General features: G+C 37.5%; 1 protein-coding gene across 1 annotated transcript; it reads left to right on the top strand.

The window, feature by feature from the left end:
• Window positions 1-5,316: 5,316 nt before the first annotated feature.
• On the top strand, window positions 5,317-6,273 carry OR6B9 (olfactory receptor family 6 subfamily B member 9). Its single transcript, NM_001391439.1, has one exon. The coding sequence runs from the start codon at window positions 5,317-5,319 to the stop codon at window positions 6,271-6,273; it is 957 nt and encodes a 318-aa protein (NP_001378368.1).
• Window positions 6,274-10,804: the final 4,531 nt, after the last annotated feature.

The following is a 10,804-nucleotide window of genomic DNA, read 5'->3' as shown; positions in this document are numbered from 1 at the left end:
CTCTATATGGGTTCCAGCCCCTTGCAAGGCAAGTCTACTCTATCTGTGATGAGGCTTGAACTCCGATGCTCCTTTCCATCCTAGCTTCCACTCTCATTACACAAAATCCCTCCCAGTATTTGCACTGTTTATAAAGACCTTCATGTTAGGAAGTGGGCAGCAATGGGATGGAACACATCAGGTCAGTGGCTGGATCAGAGGCCAATGTACAGTTGGGGAGGTCATGTAGATTCAGACTTTAAACACATTTGGGCATCTACCTAGATGTGGGATGAAAAGTATCACAAATATTAGGATGTCTTGAATGTTAGATAAACTTGGAAGGCAAGTTGTGAATGGAAAACAGCTAGACAAATCAGGCTTTGGAATTATAGATTGATTATAAAGGCTCAGATGGGGTGTAAAGGCTAAATTCAGGAGTGAAGAGTTTGGACATGAAAGACTTGAATGAAAGGGAAAATTGGTTTCACTGTGAGGGTCTAGACTGGGGATCAGGAGAGGGGGTGAGATGGTAAAGAAATAAGGAAAAAACTGACTAATGTTCTACAATATTTGGCGTGTGACTTGGGAGTGTGGCAGTGGGAAGAGAGAGAGATGGGAAGCAATACTTAGAGAAGGAAGATTATTGCATAGTAGAAAGAGTATACAGATTGACAGTCTTAGGTTAAACTCCATATCTACCACTTTTTACTTGTATGAATTTAGCCAATTATTTACCCTATTACTTGTGGGAGCAAGAATATCTGCCTTATTAGGTTATTGTGAGAATTAAGTGATACAAAATATGTATAGGACTTTGTACAAATTCTGCTATAGGATGGGTACCCAGTAAATGATGAATATTCTTACTATTGGACAGATTGGACAGGCAAAGGCAGAGATGAGGAGTGAAGATCATGAAAGCCAATGGGAAAACTGGGTGAGTGTTCAGCAGAGAGTAAGTGTAGGACATGAGGCCCTCATTCATGTCCAGAATGGGGGGTATATGTAGAGAGCTAGGTCATGTCTGAGGCAATACAATACTATCAACTTACTCTAAGTTTCAAAACTAAAATATCAAGAGACCTCAGGATAATATTAAAGAATATGTAAATGAGACTCATCTTGTTTTCCATATGTGGTCACTGCGGCAAGAGGTATTCTGTCAGATGTTCCATGACTCAGTGTGTTGGAAATGGTGAGAATTAGTAAAAAGTTATAGATAAAAGTGTGAATTATTAGGACTAATAGTATATAACCTCATCCTGTAGTCTTGTCTTGAGCCATTTCTTTCCTCCATGCCACCAATTCTTTCTAATCAAAATGTGAATCATCTTATCGACGCTTTGTCTCTTTACTGTCTGCCTTTGCATTTGCTGTTTTCTCTCCTTGCTATTTCTCTTTTCCCCCAAAACTCTACAATGCTTCATTTCCATTCAAATGACATCTCTTTGGTGAAGGCTTTCTGGGTGCCTCCGGCAAAAAATTATTCTCTCTCTACCCTTGCTTCCCAATGCACAGTATTCTATTGAGTATTAGAATCCTCAATATTCTATTGCAATGCTTATTACATTATATTCTAACTCTCTGTTCCTTTCTTTCTCCTATACTAGACAGCTCCAATGTCTGTTTGTCTTGGTGTTTTGAGTGCCTGGAACTACCTGGCCCATGGTAGGGATAAAGGTATGGGGGTTGGGATGAAGAGCGGGATCATGGATTGGGAAACTGAAACTAATATTTTTAAAGTGAGAAAGACCTTGACATTACCAGAGAGGTAGTAGCAGTAGAAAGTAAACAGTCAAAGGCAAGGAAAGAGAGGGGTTAATTGATGGGACAGTGTTCTGAAGCAGATACATAAATATGACTGGTAAAGAAGGATTATTTCTGGAACAGAGATAATTGATTGGTCAACTTCAACACTTGTAGGAAATTATCCAGAGAAGAAGAACTTGCCAGAAGAACTCTTAAAACACTGATAAGATCAGGTCACCCAACTGCTCAAAACCTTCCAAAGTGGCCCCAGTCTACCCAGAGTAAAAGCCAACAGGCTTACAAGTGCTTAAAAAGACCATGGTGATACGCTCATCATCATCTCCCCTAACCCTTACTTCTCTGACTTCATTTGTCTTTTCCACTCACTCTGCTCCAACCATACTAGACTCCTTGCTGTTCCTCACATTGTGCCTTACCTTGGGGTCTTTGAACTCTCTATTCCCTTTGTCTGGAAAACTCCTCCACCAGACAGCCACATTAGCTAATGCCTTCACCTTCTTCATGACTCTGTTCAATGAGGCTTATCCCAACCATCCTACTTAAAATTTGAACCTGCCATTACTCTACACATTCCTGATTTTATTTAACTTTCTCTATCTATTTCCTCCATAGAACTTACCAGTTCCTACATTTTTATTATTGCATTTACACAGCTTCTTGAGAAGGACAGTATTTACTGCCTGTAACCCTCCACTAAGATGTAACTTCTTAAGATGAGGGCTTTTAGTCTGTTTTTGTCTTTTTTGTTCAGTGACCTATAGCAAGCATCTAGAGTAGTGCCTTTCACATAGTAGGTGCTCTGTGAATATTTGTGAAAAGAATGATTTTACTGTGTGTGTTAGGAAGATTGTCCCTGAGTTAACATCTGTGCCAATATTCATCTACTTTGTATGTGGGATGTTGCAAGGCTTCATGAGCAGTGCATAGGTCCATGCCCGGGATCCAAACTTGCAAACCCTGGGCCACCAAATTGGAGCATGCAGACTTAACCACTATGCAACCAGGCCAGCCCTGGAATGATTTTAATATACAGAAAGAGATGTTGTTTCTGATAGATGAGTTTCCTGAGATAACGCATAGGATCCAGAGCAGATGGAGAAATCAGTTTTAGCTAATAAATAAGGAAGGAGTAAACAGAGATGTCAGAAGGTAAGCACAACGTTCTGGTAGTACGAGACTGAATAAATATGCTCCCAGTAGCCTCATTTGTCTTTGTAAAATAAGAAGTAAAATTTTTTGCTCAGAGTTGGAGGAAGGAGAGGGGTGGCAGATTAGAAATCAGACGCAAGAGTCTTTGGGAAAAGTGCAGTGTGAAGTGATTTAAAACATAGTGTAGGATAGCCAGCCATTGTTTGTGAGCCAGTTGAGTTCCATGAGCATAAATTTATGCTGATATCATGTATTCTTGGTTGTGATTTTTCTCCAGCAAAATTTGGGCTCGCTGCCCAGGTGCAGATTAGAAAGCCCCATTGCTTTCTTTGAAGGACACCTCTGAAGACAGTGTTAGGAGCTACCTGAGCATGTATCTTTCTCATGACCGTAACACATTGAACTGCAGTGGCTTCTTTACTTGTTTTATCTCCTTCTCAAGACTTTGAATGGAGAAATCTGACTTTTTCATTTTTATAATTTCAATATGCAGTGTGGGGCTAGGCCCCAATAAGTAATCAAAAAATCTTTATCTTAACCACTAACAATGCCGTAAATTGTCTTGATGAATGATTTGTTGAATTTTTAGTATTAGAGCTGTTTTTCATTCTTAAGGGAACTGAAGTTTAGATGAGGTTTGCTTCAGGTTATAAAGTTAACAAGAGAGAAATCATGGACTAGAATTCAGGTCTTCCAATTATTTGTCCCACTGCTCTGTAGCTTCTTAATTCTGTAGTACTCTCGGAATACTGGGGCTTCTTTTGTCCATGTTGAATTTCTTGTTGTGTAACTCTTTTGTTTTCTGTGATTTCTGAAATAGCAGACACGACTGAGTGTGCATTCTCATGTAAACATTCCTTCACAACCTTGTTCTGTAATTGTTCAGATTTAGGCTGTTTCCACATTGACTCAAACCTCTTGGTAAAAATTACCTCCCAGAGAGAGTTGTTAACATTAATTAAAGGATCATTCATTTTAGGGGAGAAAGCAGTCAAATTTGAGTTCTATTTCACTGTGGTAATCTTTTCGATACATATAACTAACTATTATATTGTAGATCTGGGGGTATTAGGCCGTAAAGTACATATATATATATATATCAGAAATAATTACTAATTATCTAGGAAATTCCACATCTTATTCTTATGTCCAGTTCCCTTAATTCTGCATTTCTTTTTCTAGATCATCTCTATTGGTCTCCTTGAAAAGTATCTTTTTATCATAATTTTACTTATAGTCTTAAGCTGACTTTTATCTTTACTTCTCTTTTTCTTCTATTTCCATTTATGAAGAAAGTGTTTTTAAATTTCAGTTCTCTCCTAAGATCATGTTGTGTTCTGGGAAGCCCAGAACCCTTTTGAGTTGTTGCATCTCCTGACTCTCCTCTCCCAAGGCAGCTCCCTATGCAACTTGTCCTCAAGCCGTGTCCATAATGAGGAGGAGTTTCAGAGTCAAGGAGGAGATAGAATTAATCAAGCAATGCTCATTCCTGCAGTATAACAATTTTGAATCAGTCTTTTTGAAGAGGATATTGATGAATCACACGAATTAATTCGGGAGCAAATGTGAATTATTTTACATATATAATTATTATATAAATATATATTATACATAATTATTACATACAAACTTTTCATATATGTATATCTCTACATAGGGTTAATTTTAATATATGTAAATAATAGTTATAGATGTATATCATATATATACATCTATAACTATTATTATTAGTGTTATCTGAAACCATCCAAAAAGTCAAAATGCATTTAATTATTCTGAGAGAGCAGACATACTTCATTTAGTTTTTCAGGCCATGACCCCCAAAATAGGCAGATAATTTTTAACCATCTTTGCCAGAGTCTTCAAAAGATGTACAGATGTACAATACAGTTGAGGAGTAGGCCAAAGTCAGCAATTCTCCTGGCCAGGAGGGTTTTATCCTGTTGATATTCTGTTTTTATTGTCTACAGATTCTGAACTTTCCTGCTTCCCTGTCTTCCTTCCTGGACCATCGTTGGCACTTATTCCAGTCACTGTGGTCTCCTACCTTATAGCTGCCCCTGAAATCTGGGAATATGCTGATAAGGAAAGTATTTACTCCTAGTACTACCTGAATACCTATTTTTGACCCAGATCTCAAGACCTGAACCCTGTGTGTGACCTCATTATTCTACTTTGTGATCCTTAGTTTTGTGTCTGTGGTGCATTTGTTTTCCGATACTGTACTAATGCCTGATTTTCTGGAGAGGGTCTTATGGACTCTCATGACTCCCAAATCACACCCTAGGACCAGATTATGACACCAGGGTTAAGTTTAATGATAAAGTACCTGTAGCCTAAGGGTCCCTTGCTGTTGATTTCACTGTTCAGTTTGGTGCTATTGTCATTAAATCCTTTGTCTTTGGTGTCCTAAGCATGTGGAAGAAAAATATCACTCATATTAGTGAGTTGATCCTGGTGGGCTTCCCAACTTCCCCTTGGCTGCAGGTCCTACTTTTCCTCCTCTTTCTCATCACCTACTTGTTTGTGCTGTTGGAAAACTTGGTCATAATCCTCACTGTATGGGTCACTGGGTCCCTGCACAAGCCCATGTACTATTTTCTGGGGACCATGTCCTTTCTGGAGACCTGGTATATATCTGTCACAGTCCCCAAGATGCTGACTGGGTTTCTACTTCGTCCCAATACCATCTCTTTCCTGGGATGTATGACTCAGCTCTATTTCTTCATCTCACTTGCCTGTACTGAATGTGTGCTATTGGCTGCCATGGCCTATGACCGTTATGTGGCTATATGTTTGCCTCTTCGCTATCCAGTCATCATGACCACAGGATTTTGTATTCAGCTGACCATCAGTTCCTGGGTGAGTGGCTTCACCATCTCCATGGCAAAAGTATACTTTATCTCCCAAGTTGCCTTCTGTGGCAATAATATCTTGAACCATTTTTTCTGTGATGTGTCCCCTATCCTCAAACTGGCCTGCACGGACTTTTCCATGGCTGAGTTGGTGGACTTTGCACTAGCCATCATCATCCTTGTGTTTCCTCTCTCAGCCACTGTCCTCTCCTACGTCTTCATTGTCTCTACCATCCTCCACATTCCCTCAGCCACTGGGCAGTGGAAGGCCTTCTCTACCTGTGCCTCTCATCTTACCGTGGTGGTCATCTTCTACACAGCTGTGATCTTCATGTATGTCCGACCTCGGGCTATTACTTCATTTAATTCTAACAAATTGATCTCAGTCATATATGCAGTCTTTACTCCCATGCTCAATCCTATCATCTACTGCCTGAGGAACAAGGATGTCAAAGATGCCATCAGAAAAACCATGGCAAGTGGCCGATCCCTTTTCTTGAGAGATTCTCTTTGCTGAAGACATCCAGATATTCCTTCTCTTTTCGTCATTTGACTTAACCTCAAAAAACACCTTCATTAGGTGAAAGTCTGCAATTGTAAACAAACTGACATAGTACAATAATTTAGAGATAAGGGGCCAGATGTAAAAGAAAATCTCCTTTCCTTCATTAAATGTTTCCTTTTTAGGCAGTGAGTGAAATAATCAGAACTCTATGAGACATATATTGCTAAAAGAGTTATAAAATAATTTTATTTTTTTGGAAGATATTAAAAAATAATCAGTTATCCAACTAGTTTTTAGAATTCTGTTGGTGAGATTTTTCCTCTTTTTTTTTTTTTTTGGAGGAAGATTTACCCTGAGCTAACATCTGCCTCCAATCCTCCTCTTTCTGCTGAAAAAACTGGCCCTGAGCTAACAGCTGTGCTCATTTTCCTCTACTTTATATGTGGGATGCCTGCCGCAGCATGGCTTGACAAGTAGTGTGTAGGTCTGCACCTGGGATCCGAACAAATGAATTCCAGGCCGCTGAAGTAGAATGTGTGAACTTAACTGCTGCACCATTGGACAAGCCCCTGAGATTTTTTCATTTTGATTTTGTCTTGTTTTAAAAGTCCTCTCTATTTTAGGAAGAGTACACAGAGAGGTTCTGCTGTAGTCAATTTCACGGCTATGGCCTGTTTATTGCTTCCAAGGGGGTTAGGAGACTGGTTCCTTTTATAATCAATTGACCTTGATGATGTCTTGTTTTAACTAATTTTTTAAATTTAGGAAAATATGACAGACAAACTTCTTTGAAATCTTAAGCTGTAATGGCAAAGAGAGAACACGATTATACACATATACACAATACTCATATATGATTATGTATATTGTATGTATAATATTAAGATATATACATGTATGTATGATTATATATTATATGTATAATGTATATGGATATATATGTGTTATACGTATAATATATAGGGAATGTAGAAATACCAACAAAGGAAGAGAACTAAAGCATGAAATTATATACTATATATAATTTTATAATGTTTATAATTATAATTATATATATAGTTAAAATTATAATGTTTATAATATTATATAGTATATAATGTCAAACTTAGGTTCTCTTCCTTTGTTGGAACGTCTACATTTTTAATTTTTAGGTGTAATAGTCGGAGGTCTAGACCCTAAGAAAACTAGTGGCAACTTGGTAAAGCCCACTCCTTTCCAGGTAAAGGAAGCATTGTCATTGATAAGAGGCCACAAAGGTGCTTTTTGCTTAGATGGTACTTGGCCCGGATGTGCAAGATTTTCCCAGGTTTCCCAGAACATCTTCCTTCTAGTTTATTTTTATTTTACTTTAGAAAGGTGGATGCAATATTCTAAGAAGTAGTGTTTGCTTTCATTCAACCATTATAAAATGATAGAAGACAGAAGGATTCTGTCTGGCTCAGCAACAATATCGGATGGGTGAATTGATGAAGTATGGTCTGCCAAGAGTTTAAGTACGGCAGGCATACTGTTTTACTCCAACACTTTGGAAACCACATTTCATAATTTTTAACTGTGTTATTGATTGATATACCATATTTGCTTTGTTTTGACTTTATGTACATTGCAACTACATGGTCCTCCCACTTTGTATTAAATTTTTATATAAGGTCAGATGAGATTGTTTTTAGTTTTATATAGATTAATATATTTCACCAACTGTAGTAATTTCCAATTTATCTAAACCTGTTATATTCTCCTGGCCTTCATTACTTTTAGCCTAACCACTGTGTAGTCTTATTAATACGTACCAGTTTTCTGTAGTCAAAAATGTAGTGTTATGGGCCACGGCCCTCACGTAGGCGCTAAAAATAACGTAAGGTGCTTTAGCTTGAATCATATAATTTCTTACCTCAATGCTTGAGTTCTCTAGTCTTTTTGTCAACAGATAGCAGTTATGCTGTATATACTTCTGCTTGAAAACCTTTATTAATCACTAATGGACAATTATTGCTATCTAAAATTTCACAGGATTACTTTTTATTCAATAAATGCTTTTTCATTTTAATTAAGCATCCCTGCATCATTCATTATTATAACCTCAACTATCATCTATATTTATAACCTGACATTCCTTTCCTGGTCTAGACTATCTAATTTTTAAAGTTTTCTATGTAGCCACTAGATCATTTGTTACGTGAATCCTCTGTGTCCTTGCTTATCTTCTATTTTACTAGATCAATTGGATTTCTGAGAAAGTTGTCTTATTCTTTCTATAGCAGTCCATTTTCCTCCCTCTTTTTATTGTTATGGGTTTGCTTTTTATATTTCTTTTATTTTAATACATTAAATGTTTACCTTTAAATGTTTAAAAGATGCAGAAAAGTAGAAATTAGTATAACTGACAACTTTGTCCATAACTTGGATTTCAAAAATTGAAAATGGAAAGCTATACGTAATTAGATTTTATAATTATGTTGTGTATTTAGAATTGTATTCCAATTTATAGCTATGTTACTTTATTCAAAATCAGAGGAATGGCATTCAAGAAGTAAAGACAGATTGAACTGTCTGGATAGAAATCTTCAGAGAAAGAGGTGGAGAGGTAAAGGCTATGGTTTTTGCGGACATACATCAGATGATGAACTAGCAAAAATTAATGGATAAATTGTCAAAACTAAGGATAACAGGAAGTTTCCCAGTGACTAAATTGGTTAGAAGCCATCTTTAGGTAATTTTTCTTTTCATTGCCGCAAAATTTTTATTGAGTGTATAAGTAAGAGTTCAACAGAGAAACAGGACCAGTAGAAGATATATATCAAGATATTATTACCTGGAGCTGGCTGATGCAATTGAGGGCTGGCAAGGCAAATCTGAAATTCATGAGGCAAGCTATCAGGAAGGGTAGCCTGGAACTCTCAGGCAGGAGCTGAAGCTGCTTCCCACAGGTGGAATTTCTTCTTTCTCAGGAAAGTTTCAGTCCTGCTTTAAGGCCTTTCAACCAATTGAATCAGGCGCTTCTAGATTATCTAGAATAATCTCTTGTACTTAAAGTCAAATCATTATGGACTTTACATCTACAAGATGCCTTCACAGCAACACCTAGACTAGCATTTGATTAAAAAACTGGGTACTAAAGCCTAGCCAAGTTGACACATAAAACTTACCATCATGGTCCATCCCTCGTCAACTTGGCAATCACACACAATTCCTTAAACCACATTTAATCTCCAAATAAAGACAATAACAAAGTCATAGTTCCACCTAACACAATAAAACTATCCTGTGTATAATCAAAAATATACTAACCCTTTCTTTTTGCATCCAGAAGATGCAAAGTGCTTGGGAAAGTTCACTACTCTAACTTGATATCTTGTAACTTAAATACTGTCATGTAGAGTTAACTTATTACTATATCTTATGTTCCATGACCAGGGATAAAGGAGAGAAGAAAAGAGAAAGGAGAGAAGAAAACAAAAAAAAAATTGGTTAATATATAAACCAAATAGTGTGTGTGTGTGTGTGTGTGTGTGTGTGTATAACTAATATTCATATATTCATAACAAAAGAAATACTGATAACTACTACAAATCTCATTTCTGCAACTGGTCACATGGTCTTAACTAGTATTTATAATTGCCTTCTTCAACTACCCATTCCATATTCTCTTTACTCTCAACAAACACCTCAGTGGTTCAAGGTTCTTTGCCTGGTAGGGTGACCCAAACCTTCATTCTTGAAGGGTCTGGGCCATTAGAAGTCCTGCCTGAACTAGGTTGTTGTAATTTTCTAACTTTAGTCACAGTCGTGATGGTACTAAGAGATACCTTAGGGGATCACTTGTATCCCAGTTTCACTCTTCCTTACGTCCGTTGTATAGTAGCAACTCAATTTCCCCTTGGTTTTCAGGATCAATCACTGTTGGTTCAGATACACAAGGAGACCAAAGTGGCCAGGTGGTAGTCTCAAATTCCAGTTCAGTGGAATCATTGTTTTGTCTGCTGGTGGAAACATCCCTTTGTTCTGAGCTAAGACCTCTAGACCAGAGAAGTCACAGGGATGGGAACCAAAAATTTTACTAATGGCTATCTAGGGGTAATAGGGAATGGAGCCACTCCAATTTCTATTCCTTGATTCCTGGACACATGAATATTGATAATGGGAGAAACAGTACTGTATATTAGGTGGTGACTTAGAACAAATACAGCATCCTGGAGGACATTGCCCCAGTCTTACAAAGGATTGCTGCCTATCTGGAGCTGTAACTGCGTCTTCAAAAGGTCGTTTTATCGTTGTATCAAACCAACTGCTTTAGAATGGTGGGGAACATGGTAAGATCAGTGAATTTCATGAGCCTGGGTCCATTGCTGTAGTTCACTTACTGTGAAGTGTACTTCATTTGTTGATCAGAAGTAATGCTGTGTGGAATACCATGACAGTGAATAACTCATTCAGTAAGTCCACAAAGGGCAGTTTTGACAGAAGCATTGTGTTTAGGGAAGGCCTATCTATATCTAGAGTTAGTGTTTCTTCCAGTAAGAATATAGTTGTGCCTCTTCTATGT

This window comes from Equus caballus, chromosome 7 (genome assembly GCF_041296265.1).
Source record: "Equus caballus isolate H_3958 breed thoroughbred chromosome 7, TB-T2T, whole genome shotgun sequence".
Taxonomy (NCBI): domain Eukaryota; kingdom Metazoa; phylum Chordata; class Mammalia; order Perissodactyla; family Equidae; genus Equus; species Equus caballus.
Note: the sequence above shows the minus strand (reverse complement) of the source record. Positions and strands in the feature narration are given on the sequence as shown.